At 37.6% G+C, this 24073-nt stretch overlaps 1 protein-coding gene across 4 annotated transcripts in view; it reads left to right on the top strand.

The window, feature by feature from the left end:
• IRAG2 (inositol 1,4,5-triphosphate receptor associated 2) overlaps positions 1-24073 on the top strand; it is a 112906-nt gene that overhangs the window by 74353 nt on the left and 14480 nt on the right. For 2 of the 4 annotated variants that reach the window (XM_047787370.1, XM_047787368.1), the window contains exons 7-15: positions 4983-5009; positions 9098-9144; positions 9252-9316; positions 9472-9576; positions 12625-12695; positions 15279-15336; positions 17410-17473; positions 17562-17589; positions 17876-18016. In XM_047787370.1, coding sequence (XP_047643326.1) covers positions 4983-5009; positions 9098-9144; positions 9252-9316; positions 9472-9576; positions 12625-12695; positions 15279-15336; positions 17410-17473; positions 17562-17589; positions 17876-18016 — 606 coding nt within the window. Of the gene's footprint in view, positions 1-4982; positions 5010-5546; positions 5599-9097; positions 9145-9251; positions 9317-9471; positions 9577-12624; positions 12696-15278; positions 15337-17409; positions 17474-17561; positions 17590-17875; positions 18017-24073 lie in introns of those variants that run through there. The other 2 variants (XM_047787371.1, XM_047787367.1) reach the window with 2 other exon arrangements.

The following is a 24073-nucleotide window of genomic DNA, read 5'->3' as shown; positions in this document are numbered from 1 at the left end:
ATTACATGTTTTAAAAAAATATTCATAGGGTTGTGCAGCCATCACCACAATCAACTTTAGAACATTTTGATCACCCTAGAAAGACACCTCATACCTATTAGCAGTTTGTTCCTAGTCCCCTCTACTTCCCGCCTCCGTCCCACCCCCGCCCTGTTCTTGCCCTAGACAGCTACTAATCTACTTTCTGCCTCTATATATTTGTCTATTCTGGAAATCTCATATAACTGAATAATACAATGTGTGATCTCTTGTGACTGGCTTCTTTCATTTAGTATAGTGTTTTCAAGGTTCATCTGTGTCGTAGCGTGTTATCAGTACTTCATTCCTTTTTATGACTGAATAACATTGCAATGTGTGAGTATACCACATTTTCTTTATCCATTCACCATTGATAAGTGCTTGGGTTGTTTCTGATTTTTGCCTATTGTGAATGATCCCACTTTGAACATTAGTGCAAAAGTTTTTGTGTGAACATACACTTCTGGTTCTTTGGGGTATATGCCTAGGAGTAGAATTGCTGCACCACATGGTAACTCTGACTGACATTTTGAGAAACTGCAAAATAGATTTCTGAAGTGGCTACACTATTTTATATTCCCACCAGTAACGTTTGAGGAGTTCAATTTCTCCACATCCTTGTCAACACTGGTCTGTCTTTTTGATTATAGCCATCCTAGTGGATTTGAAGTGGTATCTTTACGTAGTTTTGATACGCGTTTCCTTAATGACAACTAATATTGAACATCTTTTTATGTACTTGTTGGCCATATGTGTATCTTCTTTAGAGATAGGTCAACCCAGAACTTTTGCCCATTTAAAAATATGAGGTTATCTTTAAAATTGAGTTATATGAGTTATATATTATGAGTTACATGAGTTACATACATTATGAGTTATATTGAGTTATATGAGTTCTTCCTTTTAAGTGTATCTGACATTTTTCTGTTCTTTTATCCAATGTAGCTAAGAAAAGGAAAGAAAAAGGAAATGAATCTATTTTGTTATTACTTAGCAGTTCTTATAAAGTTTTAATAAAGGAAGTTGCACTTGGAAGCTTACAGGATGTTTCCTTATTAGTAATTTCCTTTTTATCTGGTACGGATTTTACCAAGAAGGGAGAAGGAAGAAACATCAGTTATGCACCAGATATTGGTAGGAAAACATTTCTATAGGCCATGTTATTAAATCTCCCCGCAACTCTGAATGGTAAGTATTCTTTGCTCTTACGGATGAGGCAACTGAAGTTCAGAGAGCTTGAACAACTTAACCAGGAGAGTTCAACTAATAAGTAGCAAACCTGGGATTTAAATTCAGGTTTGTCTAGCTTCAGAGGTTAATCCCATCTTTCAGTTCCTCTTAGAACATGAACTTAGACATTTCAATCATAATGCTTACTCACTGGTACCTTGAAAGTAGTGTTTTGACTAAGAAATGTCTGCCTTATGTGTCTAAAAGGACCTTCTAATCCATTCTCATCAGGGTATGTGACTGAGTTATTTTGTCTATGGTCTTGACACTCATTAAGAGGTAGGAGCAAACAGATCACAAGACAAGTTCCTGTCAAAAGCTCTTGTGGAAATGCAGGGGTATGCTGAAGATTTTCCTGCTGTGGATGTCTTCCATTGTCCCCAGGAACTGCTCAGTTAGCTCCACTCTGTGGGGTTCCCAACACTTCCCACTGTTTCTGACCCACTGAGGAATCCACGCAATGCCCGCTCACTCCTTCATGCCTGTCTCTTGAGTAGACCCCCATCCTCTACCCCTTCACGCCCCCATGCCCATCTCTTAAACCAGTAGAATGCTTTCCATAGATAATGCGTATCTAAGCACTCTCTTTCATAACAAGTACAGGGAATTAGAATGAAATACAAAATTAAGATAACAAAACACATAATCCATGTTTATCCCAGTGACCCATAAATCATTGTGTTTTCTTAACTCTTCAGCTTCAGACTACCAGAATTTTTTCACTCTTGAGAGCCATCATAACAAACAACTGGACTGAGTATGCAAGCTGCTCTCTAGTCTGGTTGAAACCTAACTTTCCATCCTTTCCCATCACTGCCTTCATAGTTGTCCCTAAATGTCAGTCAAACCAGGTGGTCTGTATTGTCAGAAGATATTATATCTGGCTCTTGATGCTGTTTTCTCTGCCCAGAACCCTGTACACTTCTCTATTTGTCAAATTCTATTTGACTGTCAAGGTCCATTTCAAAAACCAGATATTCCATAAAGGTTTTCTTGTGGTAGCAAGAAATGTTTAGCGTCAAGCATCTCTAGTTTTTCTTGAGATGGAAATCATGATGGATTAGAAGTCAAAAGATAAGGTTTTTCTCCCTGGTTCTACCTTTCTGCAACTATGCAAAAGTCTTATCTTTCTGGCCTCAGCTTCATTTCTCAACTATCCCATTCAGGAGAAAAAAGTTCACTCTTTTCTTTTAGATCCCAAGTTATTGTCACCTATATTTTGGTTACATTATAGTTCTTTGTTTTCTTATATGTGTTCCAGATTATAAACTTGGTGAAGAGTGCCTTTGGCCATTAACCAATGTGCCTCTAGCACCTGGATGACGGTCTACAGTTGCTGCTCTATTACTCTTTGTTCAGTGCCTGTTTACTTATTTATTTTTGTACTCTCTGCAGGGTTCTATTTAAAACATTGAAAGTGAATACTCAGTGAATGTGTTGAATTGACAGTCTTGCCCTATTGCCTTCTGACTCGTGTTCCTGAGAACCCGAGATTTATTTTTTATCCTCATAGAAGAAGCTGTATTCTAGCTTCATTTTCAGAAAGCACAGTATGAGATAAGAGTGGACATCAGTATTCATAAAAGGATTTGGGACTAAGCAAAGGACTCTTAGCAAGATTAATAGCTCAAAAAGCGTATATCCCTTAATAAAATAATTTGGGGTCAAGTTTGGGATATTCTTGGGGAGAAGAGAGCTACTTTACTGACCCAGTGAAATCTATTTATTTGGGATATTTTAGTGTAAAGAGGGAAAAAAGGAAATAAATTATTTCCAGCCCTTGTCTTTTAGAGACTCAGCCTAAGATATTTATGAAAGAAATGTATGTAGTATCTGGGGACGGCTTCAAAACAATGCTGGGGTAGGTTTAGTGGACAGTATAGGTGAAACGAGTTGGGCCATGGGTTGATAATTGTTGAATCTGCATAATGGGCACACAAAGGGTAATTATTCTATTCTGTCTACTTTTGTATTTGAAATAGTTCCCAGTAATGACTTAGAATTTTTAGCTGCATAGCATAGACTTTGGAATTAAGCAGGTCTGGGTTTAAGCTGGTTTTCTTACTTAATAGCTGTGTGAACTTCGCCACATAGCCTAACCTCTTTCAGTTTGCTTGTTTCCCTTGTGAAACAGAGATGCTCCTTTGCAGAGTTCTTTTGAAAATTCACATACACATATACGTATATTATGTATATGTATATACTTATATATATCTGCATCGGCTAAGTTCTAGCCTAATCAGTCCATGGAAACAAACCAAGTAGGTCATACTTAGAGGAAAGACAAATCTCCTGAGAGACTGGGGGGGAAGGCAATCGGTTTCAGCACTCACATCTCTGCAGGTCCTGCCTATTCCACTGCTGACCTTCCGGGACCTCTTTGTCAAGACCCTTGGTGATTTCCCCCCCAGCACTCCGTCAGCAGGGAGATGACTCTGTCTTCTTGTTTCAGCCCTTTCAGAGCAGGATCCTACTGTGGTGTTGGGTGGACTCCTTGTGATGCAGTTGTTAAGATTCTCCTCTACTTTTCAAGGCAAATGCATAATCCAGCGGGGCTGGATGGTGCACAGGCTCCCACAGGTGCATTGAATGGGGTCTTACTGCTCCCTTTGGTAGACTGGACCCAGCTGTTCACTTGGCCCAGCCTCCTCACTTCTTCCTCACTTTTGGCAGTTTCTCTCTGGGGCTCAGTTGTCTGGCCGTATAATCTATCTTTCTCTCCTTATTTGCTGCAACTGAAGGGCTTCTGGGCCTTTGCAAAACTGGACATGTGATTAGGTACCTGTGTGTGTCTGCAAGCATCCCAAGAATTAAGACTTTTTGTGAGCATTCTACGACAATGAAACTGATTCTTTCCACCACCTACTCCAATCTCATTTCTAACCCTGACAGTATACTTTATAACACCTATAAATTACCTGGTTCATAGTAAACAGTCAGAAAATAACAGCCATGGCTATCACCCAGCATTAGAATTCTTAGCAGTGCGGGAGTTCCTGTTGTGGCTCAGCGGGTATCCATGAGGATGTGGTTCAATCCCTGGCCGTGGTCAGTGGGTTAAGGATCCGGCATTGCCACAATCTGCTGTGTAGGTCACGAATGCAAGCTTGGATCTGACGTTGTTGTGGCTGTGGTGCAGGCTGGCAGCTACAGCTCTGATTCGACCCCTGGTCTGGGAACTTCCATGCGCTGTGGGTGCGTCCCTAAAAAGACCAAAAAAAAAAAAAATGCTTAGCAGTGTGAAACGCAGAGGATATAGTCAGGGCATATGCAGATGAATTTCTGCTTTCCCTTTGGCTGTTACCAAAAAATCACATATGCTAAATATTAAGTGTCTTTTCGTGCCTTTGCGGTCACCTTCATGTTATTACACATTTTTGCCTAAGATATACTATCACTAGGAGAAGGTGATTTATGAAAAGGACAGAATCAATTTTAACGTATCTCAGAAGATTTTTCTGGCCATTGTCTGTCCTGTTCTCTCAAGCTGTGTATGGGTACAGCTTAAATAACCTTGGAGAATAAATAACATTGCCATTTGCAAAATTGGGACATGTAGACATTGGCTGATAACTGTGTTACAAATGAACCTCAAAGTGGTGGGTGTGTCTGAAGGTGTGGTGTCCTTTTAGTTAGAGGTTGAAAAAAAAAAAACTTGTGAAGAAATCTAGGTTTATTTAGGTTACAGCAATTATCATCTTTTGACTTAAAATTTTACTTTCTTTTCTTTTTAGAACATTGAAACCAACTCCAAGTTAGAGGTTTGTTTGTTTTTTTTAAGTTGGAGTGAAATAAGTTTATATAGACTCCTTTTGTTCAGTTTTTCTTCTTTTCTCAGAAAATCACATTCATTTATTTGAGTAGCATCAATTATCTAAAATGGATCTAAAAATAATGCATTTGTAACATGAATGTTTATTAATGGAAGAGTTTCTGGTCATAAAAATCTATGGATAAAATAAACTTTCACCTAAAAGAGTAATCCTGGGAGATTATCTAGCCCTAGTCATTACCCTTATTAATATCCTAGAAGTTATTTCATATTGTCCTTCATATTTTTCTATCTAAATATTAAAATAACACTGCTGGGAGTGTGTGTGTGTGTGTGTGTGTGTGTTCTGCATTTGCTGACCCAGCCCGTGGGAGAATGTCTCACTTTGTTCCGTGAGTACATTGGCTACCCCACCCTACGTTAGACTTTTACTGTCAAAAGCAAATGGGCCGGACCACGGATTTTCATGTAAATGTTATGCAGGTCGATATTTGAATGGCTCAAACAGGAAGAACATGCTTCCTGCTCTGTGCTGCAGCATGTGGTACATGCATTGACTTGAGCCAAGCTTCTCTCAAGTAAGTCTCTCTTCTGAACTTTCTTTGTCTTGCTTTTAGTCAGTTTCTTGATTTTCCATGATTCAAAAATAACATCCAGTAGATGATCCTTTTTATGACCTGCCCAGGTCCTCCAGTTGTTGTATGTACTCTGTTCTCCTGTGGATTTGGGATGCTGGTTTGAATAGGGGTGACTTTTCCAACTGGAGGAAAAGAGCCCAATTGTAGAAAGTAATTGCTGAATTATCTCCCACGTCCACTTCACACGCACAGACACCCTAAGGAGCTATATTTCTGAATTTCATTAACTATAATCCTAAATTTGGGGAAAAAGAAAACCCTCTTCTTTTGTCTGATTCTTCTTGTAAAGAAGGAAAAAACTATTAGACCGATATAAGATTGAGATATGTGGTATATCATGTTGATTTTTGATCATTATAAAAGATTAATGAACTGGGAATAGTATCTAAGAATATTCATTATCCTTACATCTGTTCCAGACAATGTAATAATGTATGGATACTAAATATAGGACATTTCTCCATAATCACAGAACTGTTAATTAATTAATAAATGTTTTGTGTTTACCAAAAGGTTTCACACATAAAGTATAGGACAAAAGAAGGGCTTTACGTAGAGCTTTATGGCAAATGAGACTCATTTTTAATATAATGGGGGCAAAACTGTATTTTTACTCTATTTATTATTTTGACTTTCAATAATAGTCAGACTTTTAAAAAAAGTTTACAGAAATAATGTTTCCTTTTCTCTTACCAGTTTAATGGAATAGAAATGGAAATCAGTTTAATGGAATAGAAAATAACTGTGTGTTCTTTCATACCTCTTAAATTCAATTAAAACTATCCATGACTCTGGTATAAGAAGAAATCTTTTTCTGACAAAATTAACTTTTTAGTTAATGCAATATAATTATTATATACATTATTAATTATAGCACACTAACAAGTGTTATTTCAAGCCACACATAATAACAGACTTTTACGTTGTGGAGTGTTAAAATGGGCCTGATTTTTCTATTTAAAGAATCAATCCTTTTTGACTTTTACAAAGTAGGATATTCAATGAAACTGAGGGATGTTTAATTTTTTCCTCTTTTCATACCTTCATTTCATATATGTATACATACATGGGGGACAGCTAGTTAAATAAAGCATATAATAATTACAAATAAACTGTATTTACATATTTTAAGAATAGGGCCAATATTATTTAACTACCTGCAGAGTGTAAGGTACAATTTCTCTTCAAAATTTAATTCAGACATTACCCCACCCTGTTCTGTGCATATGACTTTTCCTGTGGAGTGCTGCCTATAATATATAAAGTATGTGTTTGATGTATTTGTCTTCTCTTCTGGCCTCTGAGCTCCTCTAGGACAAGGACTGTGCTTTTGGTGTCTTCAGTCTTTCTGTTCGGGGCCAGAAAGAGCCTCTCGCTGTTTCTGGCACAATCTGGGCCTTTGATGAAAGTTGTTGAATTAAACTGATGTACAAGGGGCTTCAGTCCCATATAGTCTGACATAGAAACATTTAAAGCAGAGACAAAATGAAATAAATGAGAAGATTGTCCCACATTTACATACAGGAGGATTAGGTGTCAATATTTGCCATGCAAGTATGTAGACTTTTTGAAACATTTGAGGTGAGCATTTTAAAAGTTTATATTTAAAACAACTACCCGAGGAAATAATTGGGAAGTCTTTGGCTCTCCAAAAGCCAGAGGGTAGCTTAGCAACAGTTCTGTTTACAGTGAAGAGGACACTATATTTAGTCTGATTGGGGTTTAGAGGCTGACACCATCATTCTGAATACTCTGGGGAAATTGCTTTATTCACTGGCTTTTTTCTTTTTTTTTTAGGGCCGCATCAGAGATGTGTGGAAGTTCCCAGACCAGGGGTCAAATCCAAGCTGCAGCTGCTGGCCCACACCACAGCCATAGCAATGTGGGATCCAAGCCACATCTGCAACCTACTCTGCAGCTCATGGCAACGCCAGATCCTTAACCCACTGAGCACAGCTAGTGATCGAACCTGCATCCTCACGGATCCTAGTTGTGTTCTTAACCCACTGAGCCACAACAGGAACTTTACTTTCCTTACCTGAAATAAATAACTCCCCCCCCTTTCCCCCCCAAAACCCATTCCATAAAGTTATTGGGAGAATTAGATGAGATGATACATGAAAGGGCTTTTGTACATTTTTTTTTTTTTGGTCTTTTTGCCATTTCTTGGGTCGCTCCCACGGCACTTGGAGGTTCCCAGGCTAGGGGTCGAATCAGAGCTGTAGCCACCGGCCTACACCAGAGCCACAGCAATGTGGGATCCGAGCCACGTCTGTAGCCTACACCACAGCTCAAGCAACGCCGGATCGTTAACCCACTGAGCAACGGCAGGGATCGAACCTACAACCTCATGGTTCCTAGTCGGATTTGTTAACCACTGAGCCACAACGGGAACTCCGGCTTTTGTAAATTTTAATGTGCCGAACAGATGTAAGCTGTTGCATTTTGTGTTGGACGACTACATGGTCAGCAAACTCTTGCTAAGCCTTTACCTTTCTGTAACTAGAGTCAGTATTATTTTGGATATATGCTAAATATTCTATGATATACAGCATCCCTTCATTGAGACCTGTTGCTGGTTGTGGCAGTTAAGTTCTACGTTTGATTATGTAATATTTAAATGTCTTCATTTTTGCATGGTCTGTGGAAGTTTTTGACATGTACAAATGCTTTATTTTCATTCATTAAATTTTAATTCATTTTCCTAAATAAACCAAATAATTATTAAAATAGACTTACTAGAAAAGCTTTTTATTCAAGACAAATCTATGTATCAACTATATTTTTGAAAGAGAGTAAGGGAACTAGTCAAGCCTAATGTTTTCAAGTTCCCCCCAAGTTAGAAACTCTTGGTAGAGGTTAAGAAGCTCAAATGAGACTTTGAAATACCTGCCTTGGCAGGCTGGGACCACAATTTTGTTAAGCTCTTTTTGAGCCCCAAGAAACAGGGGCTGACGTAGATGTAAATCCCTCAGATCCTTGAGAAGTGGATTAAGCTTAAAATGGATTATGTGTCTAGCTCAAAAATTGAGAACCATTTTAAAATCCACAGGTCAAAAGTTTTAGGTTGAGTAGCATTTCCATAAATAGAAATGTCATTTTATGCCCACCTAGAATCTTCTGTTTAAAGAAGACTTAAGTTCATGATATAATCTCTATCTGCCCTTTAAGTTTAAAATTTGTTTTACCCAAGAATTTATCGGGTTTTCTTTAAATATTGGACTTGTAAGTATACTTAAACTTGGATTTTGGTACAAGTACAGCTTTGAGAAAGTATGTATGTCAATCTGCCCTATACCATCCCATTCCTGTATCCTCCCCAAAAAGAGCAAAGTAAATATGGTTCATTTAAAATTGTAGGAAACTATTTACTTAACAAAACATCTCTGGAATGGAAAATATCAAATTGTTAAACTTGTGTCTCCTTTTTTTCCTTAAGGAGAATGGTGTTGAACGCTTGTATTCCGAGAGCCTGCCGCAGCCCAGGTTTGCTTGTTTGTTTGTGTGTGTGAATTTGGGTGCATGTTCAGTTACTTTCTAAGATAATTCTTTAGAACTGACACTCTGAAAATTTTCTTTTACGCTTTTAACAGGGATTGTTCTACCCTACCATCTCCTGCACACACTTCATCCACAGAGAGTACTGTAACTTCAAGTGGTGAGTACATTGGAAATGATATAAAAATAGACTGCTAGTGTTATAATTACAAGCTTGCTGTTTTGTGACCTGGTGAGGTGTGTGCAAATGAAAAGAACATAAGCAAATAATCCTTTTGCATAGTATTCATGCTATTCGTTCCTTCCTGATGCTAGATTCTGGATCGGAAATGTTGAGTATGGCTTCTGGTGACCTTGACTGCAAACCGCTCTGTGAGAAAGAGGAGGAAAGATCAGCTTCTGCTGTGATAAAGACCGAAGGTAAGCTGTTAAAGGGTTCAAGCATAGTTTCCGTTCTAAAACACTAAGCAAACCTGCAAGCTAGTGTAGTAACTATCCTCAGGGGCTCAGTAATATTGTTTTTATAAAGGAATTTTGAAGACATAGTCTGGAAAAAAGAAGTCCAAGAGGTGGCCCTGGCCTTCATACATAACAATGTAACCAACTTTTCCCTACTTCTGTTTAGAATAAAAATTACAGTATCTTTTAATGGAACTTAAATATTTCATTATGGCGAAGACTGATCAGACACAGCTGAGTCTCAACTGTGACACAGATGTGGCATCACCTATTAGGAAATTCTCAGAATCCTATTTAGAATCTACTAGGTTCAAAGGATGGACTGATCGGTGTTCCCGTCATGGCTCAGTGGAAACAAATCTGACTAGCATCCATGAGGACACAGGTTCGATCCCTGGCCTCGATCAGTGGGTTAAGGATCCAGTGTTGCTGTGGCTGTGGTGTAGGCCAGCAGCTGTAGCTCCAATTTGACCCCTAGCCTGGGAACTTCCACATGCCATGGGTGCAGCCCTAAAAAGACTGGAAAAAGAAAAAAGGATGGACCAATTAGTGATGGTCTGCTTAGGAGGCAGAAATTAACTACATAATATATTAGATCCTTTTCTGTGGTTTGAATCTGAAAATAAAGTGGTTATTCTTAACCATTCTCTGGGAGATATCACTGAGGTTGACACTCATGGGAAGCATAAGCTTCCATTCTCACCAAAAAAAAAAAATCAAGGAAAATTCATCTTGAGATATGGGTGCCACATTAGGAGAACTATAAAAGTGTAGAAATGGAATCAATTTCTTAGGTGAACTGAAGAACATATTCTATTCTACCTTACATCAAATAAGAAAAAATTAATTAAAACTGCACTAAGATAACCATTTTCCACCTGTCTAGCAGACACAAAAATATTTTTAAAAATTAAAATTTTTAAATGTATAATTGATTTACAGTATTGTGCCAATTTCTGCTGTACAGCAAAGTGACCCAGTCATACATGTATATATACATTATTTTTTTTCATACTGTTTTCCATCATGTTCCATCCCAAGAGACTGGATTCCCTGTGCTGCAACAGCATGATCTCATTGCTTATCCATTCTAAATGTATAGTTTGCATCTACCAACCCCAAAATCCCAGTCCATCCCACTCCCTTTCCCCCTTCTTGGCAGCCACAAGTCTGTTCTCTGTGTCTGTGAGTCAGCTTCTTTTCTGTAGATAGGTTCATCTGTGCCGCATTTTAGATTCCATGTGTAATCTCTTTCTGATTTACTTCACTTAATATGAGAATCTCTAGTTGCATCATGTTGCTGCAAATAAAAATTTTTGGTTATATTCTGTTGCTAAGGTTATTGGACGGAAAAGGAATTCCTTATACATTGCTGCAGGGAATGCAAATTATTGTAATTAATATGGAAAGGAATTTGCCAATATCTACCAAAATTTTAAATATGCATAACCCATGATAAAACAGTTTGGTTTCTGACAATTTATCGTGTAGATCTAAGTACACACATACAATATAATATACATAGAAGTGTATTACTGCAGCATTAGTTTGTAATAAAATATTCAAAACAAGTTAACTGTCAGAAGACTAGTTAACATTTTGGCATATCCATGTAATGGAATACTAATATACATCTGTAAAACATATATATAAGGAAATTTTTTTTTCTTGGAGGAATATTGAAGAACTGTTGTTTCTTAGGGAAAAATCCAAAGTATGAAATATTATGTATTGCATGTAAAGATTTGAGGAAAAAATAGGAAATAGTTTTTGTGTCCATATAAAATATCTTTGGAAGGCTAGACAAAAAGTAACATTGTCCATCAGGAGGGAAAATAGGTTTCTGGCAGGCATGGATAGGAGGGAAAATCTTCACTGAAAAACACTTAAACCTTTTCATTTATGGACCATAAGAATCTATTATCTGTGTTAAAAAATGTTTAAACTAAAATAAAATTTCCATAGAGAAAAAATTTTATATCTCTGAAGAAAGTGGTTACCATTTTGTTCTTATTTCCATATAAATTTTAAACATTTAATGATCCTTTATTCTTATTTCTTAAAAAGAAAGAAACAAAATCTAACTATAGCTGCTGACCTTTGTGCCTGCCTTGAACTAAATTCAGGACAATGGATCTTGTGAAGAGGAAAATCATTATCAAGTACATTATGGTACAAATAAAGGGAAATTATAAAAAGGAATGGCATAAATTAAAAGTGCATATTTTCTTCTTACTTGGATTACATTTTATTTAGAAAGATTCTGTGTTTGGGAAAGATACCATACTTTGTTATCAGTTTTGCATATGTAATTTTACAAAACGTGTTTGTCAAGCTATAGAAAAGCTACTAAGTTACTAATTGTTCATCCTTCTTTCATTCAGTTTCTGTAATTACACTAGTAATATGTTTGATTTAAAAAGCAGCATCAGCCTTAAAAAAATTTTAAAAACCCTGCTAATTGAGGGCCATTTATGCAAGTATTCATTTATGTTAAGCCAGTTATGCAACTATTCATTTCTGTTAAGAAATCTTATATGTCTAGCTTCCTTGGGAACTTTAGCTGGTCCAATCCTGATTCTGAATCAATGGATACATTTAAAGTTTTTTCTAGGACAGAATTTGTCTCATGTGTTAAGCTCTTTGCCACTTACTAGTCTATCACTCTCACTATTTCTTTTTTTTTTTTTTTTCTTCTAGGGCTGCACCTGCGCATATGGAGGTTCCCAGGTTAGGAGTCTAATTGGAGCTGTAGCCGCCAGCCTTCGCCAGAGCCACAACAACACGGGATCCAAGCCACGTCTGCGACCTACACCACAGCCCATGGCAATGCCAGATCCTTAACCCACTGAGCGAGGCCAGGGAACATACCCGCAACCTCATGGTTCCTAGTCAGATTCGTTAACCACTGGGCCACAACGGGAACTCACTGTTTCTTCCTCTTTTACTTGTTACTACCTCCCCTACCCCCATACACCCAATATTTGGTGTGTTTCTTCCTTCTCATAGGTGAAAGTCCAGCTCCCAAAAATACTGCACTCCAGGGCTCTGTAAGTGAAGAAAAAACCATGTCAAATCAGGTAAGGAAATATACACGTGTTAACAATGAAATTAATGATATATTACAATGGTAGAACTGTCCCTTTAGTTTGCAAAGTTCTCTTAAAAGCACCATTTCATTTGATTTGATTTCATTTCAAAATATTATGATGTTAATAGAATTTAATTACACTAGCTTTTTATAGATAAAGAAGTTGAAGCCAAGCATCCTAGTGATTTGTCCAGGGCTACACAGTAGAGTCAGAGATAGGACCTCCTGACTTCCCACTGATTTTTTTCTTTCATTCATTCATTCACTCATTTATTCATCAAAGATCTAGTAGAAACAAGCTAAATATATATCAGTAGAGTACTCTTAAAATAAATGCATTAAAAAATAAGGCTAGATAAAGCAGTGATATCTAAAAGATATGTTGTAATTAAGGGCCAAAATGTGTAATTATTCGGTAATTAGACTGTGGTTCCCGATATGAAAGAGAAATGGTTGATGTGAGAGTACAGAAAAAGTGTCACGGGAGAGGTACCTTGTGAGCTGTATCAAGTTATACAGGCAGATGGCTATAAAACATTATAAGGATGAATATTTAAATGTTTGTAGAAAAAGAGTTAAATTCTTTCCCCTAAAAAGGTAGCTTATTGCCACTAGTATGAATTTATAATTATTGAAGAGTAACTGGCAGACTATGGATCCAATTCTAGGTTTCTTCAAGAGTCTTAGTTCCTCTTTGTATTCTGCGTGTGTGTAATATGGTTGTTTTCCCCTTGGTGTATAAACATTGTTTTAGTTAGGTCTGTTTGGTTATGAGAAACAGAGACTCCTGCAACTAACTCAAGTTAAGAGAAGGTTGTGGCATGTATACATTTGAGGTAATAAGATAGATAAAAATCTTATACTCTTCTTCTCTAAAAGGAGTACAAGATTAGATATGTGATTTGGGATGATTCTTTGTAGTGTAAAGTATTCAGAGAGTGCAGTGTTAGCTAGCACATATACCGAAAGTGGTTGTCCCTTGTAAAAAATGGGCAGAAGAAAATTCAAGTCCTCCAGGCTTTCATAGTAGTTTTCAGAGAAAACACTTTTTTTTTTCCTCATCCCAGAAAAAGATAGAAATAAAAAAAAACTTTTCAAAATGATAGACTAGAAAATGTACTAACAGAGGTGGAGGACTTGTTAGAATGCTATTGTAATAATTCAGGCAAGAGATGAAGAGAGTATGAATTTAGTGATGAGGGAGAAAAGGAGACCAATCTGAGAGCTATTTAAGGGGTAGCATTCACAGTACACTGTGACCAATAATCAGGGCCATAGGAAAAGGCAGATACCCAGGTTATGGCTTAACCTGCACAATGAATAGAATAATATGAGAATAGGAGAGAGGAAGAAGAATATAATTTGTGGGGTAAATTTAATTTAATTTGAGAGAAGTCAAGTTTCAGGTGAATGTGCGACATCATTACCCTGTAAGGAGATGTCATGGATAGCTATATTCCCATATTCATAAACAAGGGATGAAAAATCTTCAAGCAGGATCATTTAGGTACTACAGAGAGGACAAGTAAGATAAAGACTGAAAATTACCCATTGGGTTTGTCAGTAGGGAGTTGATGATAATTGGGAAGGGCAGTTTCCCAGGAGTGTTGGGTATAGGGGCAGAGTGGTTTATTGATCATAAATGAGAGATGAGGAACTAGAAGCAGCAACTGTGGACAGCTCTTCCCAGAAGAAGCATGGCCAGGAAACTCAGAAGAGGAAGAAAACGCCATAGCCAGAGACTTCATAGGGTTGAGGTAGGTTTCAGAAAACATCAAAGACTGTACAAATGTTGATTAGCATGATCCAGCGTTTTACCTGCATTATGGCATCTGTTAACATTTTATCAAATCTTGGTTTCAGTTGTTCAAAAAACTACATGGCATGGTATCAAGGGCTCTACCAGGGGAATTTGTCTTGGGCTTATTTTCTATGGACAACTTCTGAGACTGTTGATTAATAATTATCCTAAATGACTGTATACCAATAGCTTTTCCTTTAGATTTCTCCAGGCAGTAGAGTACAATTCTCTTATTATGGTGATTCTTGTTGTATAGACACATTTGTAAGACAGTTGATCAGTGACCTTAAAATTCACTCATATGGAGTAAAGCTAATCTTAATAATCTTAGCAGCTATTTTGTCATAATTTCCCCAACAGCCCATTTGGAAAGTTGTGTGATAGTCCTAGATCACCGCCATCCCTTGAGCCATCCATTCCTACTTCTCTCTCAAGCTCCAGCTTATTCCTCGTTTGCAGAGATTTTCTATGCTTCTCAAGCCATGGTGTGGCTCCCTTTCTTTAAGATATTTATCTATATTTTATTTATTTGGCAATTCTAGTTTGCTTTTTGGTAACTTGTATCATGTTTGCAGCTTTTCATATATTTCTATTCTTTTTTCCTCAAATAGATTAGAAACCCCCACGGAGCCAGCCCTCTTCATCCCTAGCACAGCTCCTACAGAGTGTTTTTGACACGGTAGGGCAGGAAAGGACAGGAACTTGGGAAAATAATTGGTTATGAAGGATTTCCACTCTATGCACAGCAATAAAATCTCTTTATGATTTTAGGAAGCTACAGGGGAACCAGAAACAATAGATAAGCACAGAAAAGAATGTATTGCAGGAGGTAAGGAATGTTCTCTTCTAACCCTCATGTGAATTTTTATTCCCTGCTGATATGTTTTATGCGTGAGATCTTTCTGAGTAAAGCTATGGCATCTGCAACTCTGCATCTGTGGATAAAAGCAGCCAAATAGTGCTGATTTGGATTTAATGCGTATCCTTTTCAAAAGGCCATATTTATGTTGCATTGCTTGTGAAGCCCAGAGGTCTTGGAATGAGTGCCCTGTTGTGAACTAAGAACCATGCCAATGTTTGTAGTGAATTCTACACTCTACTCTGAAATCTTTTTCATTTTCTCATTTAAAAGTAAATAAGCTAGTATTTAAAGAATGAGTGCTAATATTCCCCTCCACCCTCATCATGATAGAATAGTGGAAAGAGTTTCAGCTTTGGAGTCACAGGATGCTCAGTCACTCTCTGACTTGCTGTGACTTTGAAATGTTATTTAACCTTGAGTCTTAACTTCTTCATCTTCAAAATGGAAATAATGAGTGAAAAAAAAGGACCTTTGGAGTTCCTGCTGTGGTGCAGCAGGTTAAGGATCTGGCATTACCATGGCTGTGGCATAGGTCACAGCTGCAGCTTGGCTTTGATTCCTGGCCCAAGAACTTCCATATGCCACAGGTGTGGCCAAAAAAGAAAAAAAAAATACCCTTTATGAAGAATATACTGTGCTAAGTACTAGGCTAAATTCTTCATATGCATAGTTTTACTTAGTTCTGCCCAGTAGCTATGAGAGATAAGCAAACTGTGGTTCAGTTTCCTAGCCTGTAAACTGTACATAAGAACAGTACCTATCACAGAAGGTTGGCTCTGAGGATTGAATCAATTATGCAAAAAGAAAGTGCTGAAAAAAGTTCTCATAAAAATTGGCTACTATAAAAAAATTGAAAAATCATCCTCATTTTGGGGATTTGATGAAGTTGTGATTTGTTCCAGGTCACATAGTTATAAGGATCAAACTGTCAAGTGGGAAAAAGAAAAGCACAACCTAAAAGATGAGAATTATGTTTTATTTGGCAGATTTACTGAGGACATAAGCCTAGGATATTGCCTCTCAGAGAGTTCTGAGGGGGTTAAGGGGGGAAATAGAATATATAGGAGTTTTGGCAAAACACAAAAAAAACCACCAGGTAGCCGAACATCAAAAGATTACTACTAATTATTAAAAAAAAAAAATACTGCTAATTATAAAAAACCCAGGCATCTGAAGTTAATGACTTTCACTCTTTTCTATGTATGGGAAGATGCAAGAGTCTGGGCTTACCGAAATTATTCTTTTGCTAGGCACCTTAACAATCTAGGACCGGTATCCTGCTTTTCTCTATCTTAAATTCCCTCAGGGTTCACCACGGCTATGTGGATGGTGGCTTGATGACTGCAACATCCTTTGTTTACTAAAATGTCAGGAAACATTCTCTATCCATGACTCTAAATCTCATGCTTTTAACACCTCATATTGTCCTCTTTGTGAAGTAGTTGTGAAGAGTATAATTAATATGTGTAAAGAGTCTTGTTCTGGGACTGGCATATAGTAAACCTATGGTAAATGATTGATCTCATGTTTATTATTGCTGTTATCGTTGTCAGTATTATCATTATTATATTCATTACTGCAAGAGTACTACTACTAATATATAACATAATATATAATATAATAAAATATTATTATTATACTCTTATCACTACTACTTCTACCTTAACCTCTTGGTCCGCAAGAGGGCCGTGGTACCAGAGGAAGGTATGCACTTAACCATAGGATCAAGTCAAATAAACGTTCAAATGCAAAGAGGACAAATTGGGCTTTCCCTTGACTCTGAGACACCTTCAGGTTTCAAAGACTATTTGCTTGTAGCTGAAGTGTGAGCCAATGACGGTAGCATCATTGTGATCCCGACAGCATGGCATAACATTATCTTATGTATAAACAAATGCATTATTTAGCTGACTATCTTCTCAGACATAGTTCAATGAAATGCCTTGGTTTCGTGGAGAAAGGAACTAACCATCTTTGGCTGAATGTGCCTTTAGCTGGTAAGCTTTTTTAACCAAGTCATATTTTATTGTCTTTTAACAGATGCTGCTATTTCTTCCCTTCCTGTGACCACTGTGAAGTCTGTTAACTTTAGACAAAGCGACAAGTAAGCTCTTCTTCATGTAGCATGCTCCTCTTAGTTTTTGCTTTTCTGTTGAATTATGTGTGAATAAGTTCTTTCTCTTATCCTACAGCACTTCTGCTAATGAGAAGGAGGTAGAGGTAAGCTTAAAGCAAATGTTTCTCCTTTAATAAAAAATAAAAAAAAAAAAAGAAGAAGAAGAAGTGTTTCAAACTCACTTGCCTACAGTCACTTCAAGCGTTTGGATAAGATGTTATATGTTTGGTGTCTGTTTGGCCATGACAAAGCGCAAGTTAAGTCTCTGCATGCCAGCATTATATTATGTCAGTGGGAGGAGAAAGAAATGCTTCAAAATAAATCGGCGTTAAGCTGAAATATTTGAACATCCAGTGTTCTCCTCTTACCCTCCCATTATTCTGACAACAGGCCGAATTTCTCAGATTATCTTTGGGATTTAAATGTGACTTGTTCACCTTGGAGAAAAGGGTGAAGCTTGAAGAAAGATCCCGGGACTTGGCAGAAGAAAATTTGAAGAAAGAAATTACTAACTGTTTAAAACTGTTAGAGGTGAGCATCATAACATTTGGGGGCTACACATTTGGTTGTATTATTAATAAAATTTTCAAAATTACATATGAATTGACTTGTGTGACTAAAACCAACACCATAGGAGATAAGAATTCAGAATCAGGCTAAGCTAAACCCATCATAATAGGAGGGAATAAGCAATAAAACAAATAAATGTCTGTTAAATAGTTATATGAATCATCTGCCATCTCTCAGGATCTTCCAGGAGATATCAGGCAGAAGAGTAATTACGCATAAAACTGAGCAATAGGAGATGACATCAATTTTAAGCTTCCAAGGAGAGAATCAAAAAACTATTTCCATTTAATTAACTGAAAAAAGAGACTTGTAACTGATTTCAGCCTGGTCAGGTAATGGCAAACTGTAAAGTATATAAAAGTGTTGTAACAACGACTACTTTTCTATCTTTTTTTTTTTTTTTTTTTTTTACAGCTGCACCTGAGGCTTATGGAAGTTCCAAGGCCAAGAGTCAAATTGGAGCTGAAGCTGCTATGCCACAGCCACAGCAACACTGGATCCAAGCCACATCTGTGACCTATGCCTCATCTTGAGGCAACCCCAGATCCTTAACCGACTGAGTGAAGACAGGGGTGAAACCTGCCTCCTCGCAGGTTCTTCTTCTTCTTCTTTTTTTTTTTTTTTTGCCTTTTTCAGGGCCACACCTGTGGCATATGGAAGTTCCCAAGCTAGGGGTTGAATTGGAGCTACAGCTGCTAGCCTATGCCACAACCCACAGCAATGCGGGATCCAAGCCTCGTTTGAGACCTACACCACAGCTCATGGCAACACTGGGTCCTTAACACACTGAGAGAGGGCAGGGATCGAACCCGAATCCTCAGGATACTTGTCTGGTTCATAACCCACTGAGCCACGAAGGAAACTCCCTATATCACGTTCTAATCTGCTGAGCCACAATGGAAACCCCTATCCTTCTGTCTTGTGAGGTCACCATAACTATACAGATGGGTTAGAAAATTAAGTGGGCTAATTTTAGAAAAAGAAAATAAAAACATAGAGACCATATTTTGTTTTTTATTGTGGTTAGAAAACATAATGTAAAACTTAACATATTAACTAGTTTAAGTGTACTTCAGTAGTTTTGAGTATATTCACCTTATTGTGAAACAGATCCCCAGAATGTTTTTATCTCACTTATGAACCTCTATATCCATTAAACTATTCCCTTTCCCCTTCTCTCAGCCCCTGGTAATCACCGTTCTACTTTTTGTTTCTATGAATTGACTACTTTAGATAGCTCATATAGTGGAATTATATAGTGTTTGTCTTTTCGTAACTGGCTTATTTCACTTAGCATAATATCTTCAGAGCTCATCAGTGTCGTAGCACATGGCAGGATTTCCTTTCTTTAAGCCTGAATAATATATTCCATTGCATGTATATACCACATTTTGTTGACCCATCCATTCATTCCTTTTCTCTCTCTTCTTCTTCTTCTTTTTTTTTTTTTTTTTTTTTTTTGAGAGTTATGTTTTATCTAATGGACAAAACTGAGGACTTAAACCTAGGAAGCAGCATCTCAAGTAACCAGGAGAAAACTGCTCCAAGGAGGCCAGGGGGGAGCTAGGATATATAGGAGTTTTGCAACAAAGGACAGGTAGCAGGAACAAAAGATTACTGCTAATAGAAGAAAACTAGATTTCTCAAGTTAAGGAATTTAGCACTTTTCCATGTATGGGAAGATGCAAAGTTTGCAGCTCACAGAAATCATTCCTTTGATACCTCAGCTATATGGTACCAGTATCCTGTGTTTTCACATCCTGAGTTCCCTCAGGGCACACTGCCTCATTCTAAAGATGGCTGCAAATGCTGTTGACTGTGACAGCTTTTGTTTACTGATATTAGCCATTTCTTTCTTTCTTTCTTTCTTTCTTTCTTTCTTTCTTTCTTTCTTTCTTTCTTTCTTTCTTTCCTTTCTCTTCCTCCTTCCTTCCTTCCTTCCTTCCTTCCTTCCTTCTTCCTTCCTTCGTTTTCTTTCTTCTTTCTTTCTTTCTTTCTTTCTTTCTTTCTTTCTTCTTTCTTTTTTCTTTCTTTTCTTTCTTTCTTTTCTTTCTTTTTTCTTTCTTTCTTTCTTTCTTTCTTTCTTTCTTTCTTCTTTCTTTCTTTCTTTCTTCTCTTTCTTTCTTTCTTTCTTCTTTCTTTCTTCTTTTTTCTTTCTTCTTTCTTTCTTCTTTCTTTCTTTCTTTCTTTCTTTCTTTCTTTCTTTCTTTCTTTCTTTCTTTCTTTTTCTTTCTTTCTTTTTGCTTTTATAGGGCTGTGCCGCCACATATAGAAGTTCCTGGGCTAGAGGTCGAATCAGAGCTACAGCTGCTGGCCTACACCACAGCCATAGCATTGTGAGATCTGAGCTGCGTATGCAAACTACACCACAGTACACTACACTACACGGCAACACTGGATCCCTGACCCACTGATCGAGGCCAGGGACTGAACCCGCATCCCCATGGATACTAGGTTTCCACTGCACTGCAACAGGAACTCCTGGACATATTTCTAAAAGAACTGAAACAGGGTCTTGAAGAGATACATCTGCACACACATACTCATAGCAATAGGTTCACAATAGCCAAGAGATGGAAGCAACTCAAATGTCCATCAAGAAATAAATGGCTAGAATTCCCATTGTGGTGCAATGGAAATGAATCCGACTAGTATTCATGAGGATGCTGGTTCAATCCCTGGCCTTGCTCAGTGGGTTAAGAATCTGGCATTGCTGTGAGCTGTGGTGTAGGTTGTAGATGTGGCTCAGATCTGGCATTGCTTTGGCAGTGGTGTAGGCCAGAGGCTACAGCTTGGGTTTGACCCCGAGCCTGGGAACTTCCGTATGCAGTGGGTATAGCCCTGAAAGACAAAAAAAAAATGTCCAGATGTTGAATTGTGGAACATATAGAGTTCTATTTTTAAGCATTTGAGGAACTACCATACTGTTTTGCACAGTGGTTACCCCACTTTATAATCTTACCAAGTGCAGCAGAGTTCCAGTTTCTCTACATCTAGCTAAAGTACTATTTTCTGGTTTTGATAGTAGCCATTTCATAGGTACAAGATGATATCTCCTTGTGGATTTGATTTGCATTTCTCTGATGATTAGTATTGTTGAGAATTTTATTATTGGCCAGCCATTTGTCTATCATCTTTGGAAAATGTCTATTCAAGTCCTTTGCCAATTTTAAAATGGGATTTATGGTTTGCAAATATCTTCTTCCATCCCACAGGTGGCCTTTTCATTCTGTTGATCATGTGCTTTGATGCACAAACATATTAAAGTTTGATGTAGCACTATTTGTCTGTTTTTGCTTATACTTTGGTGTCATATCCAAGAAATCATTGCCAAATCCAATATCATGAAGATTTCCCCCTATGTTTTCTTCTGGAGTTATCTTCTAGTTATACAGTTTTGGGTTCTCTAGGTCTTTAATCTATTTTGAGTTGATTTTTGTATATGGTGTAAAATAAAAGTCCAACTTCACTCTTTTGCATGTGGATATCCAGTTTTTCCAGCATCATTTGTTAAAGAGGCTATAATTTTCCTATTTCTTTAAGTCTTAGAACCCTTTACCATATATGTGTAGGTTTATTTCTGAGCACTCTATTTTGTTCTATGGGTCTGTCTGAATGCTAGTAATACTATTTTGATTACTGTAGCTTAGTAATATGTTTTGAAACCAAGAAGTGGGATACCTTTAGCTTTAATCTTTTTCAAAATTCTTTGACTCTTCAGGGTCCTTTGAGATTGCATGTGAATTTTAGGATGAATTTTTATATTTCTGTAGGAAAAAAGATGGGATTTTGATAGAGGTTACATTGAGTCTGCATATACCATAGTATAGACATCTTAATGAGTCTTCCCATCTATGAATACAGGATGCCTTTCCCTTTGTGTCTTCCTTATTTTCTTTCTTTTTTAAAAATTTTTTTGTGTTTTAGGACCACACTCATAGCACATGGAAGTTCCCAAGCAAGGGGTCATATCAGAGCTACAGCTGCCGGGCTATGCCATAGCAACGCAGGATCAGAGCTGAGTCTGCAACCTATACTACAGCTCATAGCAATGCTGGATCCTTAACTCAGGGATTGAACCAGGGAGGTGAGGCCAGGGATTGAACCCGCAGTTTCATGGATGGTAGTTGGGTTCATACCGCTGATCCACAGCAGAAACTCCCTTTAATTTCTTTTAGCAATGTTTTGTAGTTTTCAGTGTGCAAGTCCTTCATCTCCTTGGTTAGGTTTTTCCTATTTTATTCTTTTTGATGCCATTATAAATTGAATTGTTTTCTTAATTTCCTTTTTAGAATGTTCATTTTTAGTGAATAGAAATGCAACTGATTTTTGTATGTTGATTTTGTATCCTTAAATTTTGCTAAATTTGTTTATTAATCCTAACAGTGTTTTTGTGGAATCTTTAGGGTTCCCTTTGTGTGAGGTCGTGTCATCTGTGAACAGAGATCATTTTACTTTTTTTCCTTTTTTTTGGCAGGGCTGCATCCATGGCATATGGAGGTTCCCAGGCTATGGGTCTAGTCACAGCTACTGCTGCCAGCCTAAGCCACAGCCACAGCAACACCAGATCTGAGCCTCGAAAGTGACCTACACTACAGCTCACAGCAACACCAGATCCTTAACCTGCTGAGCAAGGCCAGGGATTAAACCCATTCCTAGTGGGATTCGTTTCCACCGAGCCACGATGGGAACTCTAAACAGAGACCATTTTACTTCATCCTTTCCAATGTGGATTTTTGAGTATTTTTTAACTTGCCTTATTGCTCTGGGTAGGACTTCCAGTACTAAGTTGCACAGAAGTGGTAAGAGGGGGCATCTGTGCCTTGTTTCTGATCTTGGAGGAAAAGCTTTTAGTCTTTCAGCCTTGAGTATAATTTTAGCTGTGGGCTTTTCCTATACAGTCTTTATTATGTTTGGATAGTTTCCTTGTATTTCTGTTTTTTTGGGAATTTTTTACCATGAAAGGATGTTGAATCTTGTCAAATGCTTCTCATCGACTTAGATGGTCGTGTGATATTTAGCCTTTATTCCGTTAATGTCTGTATTGCATTGATTGATTTTCATATGTTAAATCATCCTTGCATTCCAGGAATAAATCTTTTTTTTTTTTTGTCTTTCGTCTTTTTTGTTGTTGTTTTTGTTGTTGCTATTTCTTGGGGCGCTCCCGAGGCATATGGAGGTTCCCAGGCTAGGGGTCGAATCGGAGCTGTAGCTGCCAGCCTACGCCAGAGCCACAGCAACAGGGGATCCGAGCCACATCTGCAACCTACACCACAGCTCACGGCAACGCCGGATCCTTAACCCACTGAGCAAGGGCAGGGATCGAACCCGCAACCTCATGGTTCCTAGTTGGATTCATTAACCACTGCGCCACAATGGGAACTCCCAGAAAGTTTGATATTATAACATTTGTAGAATTAGGGTGCAATTTATAGTCAGTGATGCCCTATAGTTTTATTGAAAGAATGTTTTCTTTCTAATGATATACAAAATTTGTGGTATTTTAGATTTGAGCAAAGTTTTAGAATTTGCTCTTGATCACACAGCTAATGAGTAATGGTTTTCTTCCTTTCAAAACTTCTGTTCTCAATTCTTTCTCCACTGAAATGAGAAGGGTGGCCTTCCATCAGGAAAGCCATTATCTTGGATCAAGGGCACAGGTTTGAAATAAGTATTCATAAGGCAATGAAGGCCTACCTGCCTAACTAGCGCAGTCTCACATTGTCATCAGTGAAAGAGCAAGTATAGTAGTCAGAGTCATATCTATGTCTAGTATATTTTCACTACTTTTTAAAAAAAAGTTCAAACTGTGCTTTTCATATAGTGCATTTGATTCATTTTGGGCATAATTACTTTTTACCATAGCCAATTAATTATATCCCATCCCATTAATTGTAGAAGAAAGATATAAATACACATGAAGGGGTGGCAAATTTGGGAAGTAAAGAAGAAAGGGATTCAAAATAGTATAAAAAGTTTTGTGAGCACCTATGTAGGTGATACTTGATAGCTAACAAA

Source organism: Phacochoerus africanus, chromosome 7, assembly GCF_016906955.1.
Source record: "Phacochoerus africanus isolate WHEZ1 chromosome 7, ROS_Pafr_v1, whole genome shotgun sequence".
Classification (NCBI taxonomy): Eukaryota; Metazoa; Chordata; class Mammalia; order Artiodactyla; family Suidae; genus Phacochoerus; species Phacochoerus africanus.
The sequence above is the reverse complement of the archived record's forward strand: the minus strand, read 5'-3'. Positions and strand labels throughout refer to the sequence as shown.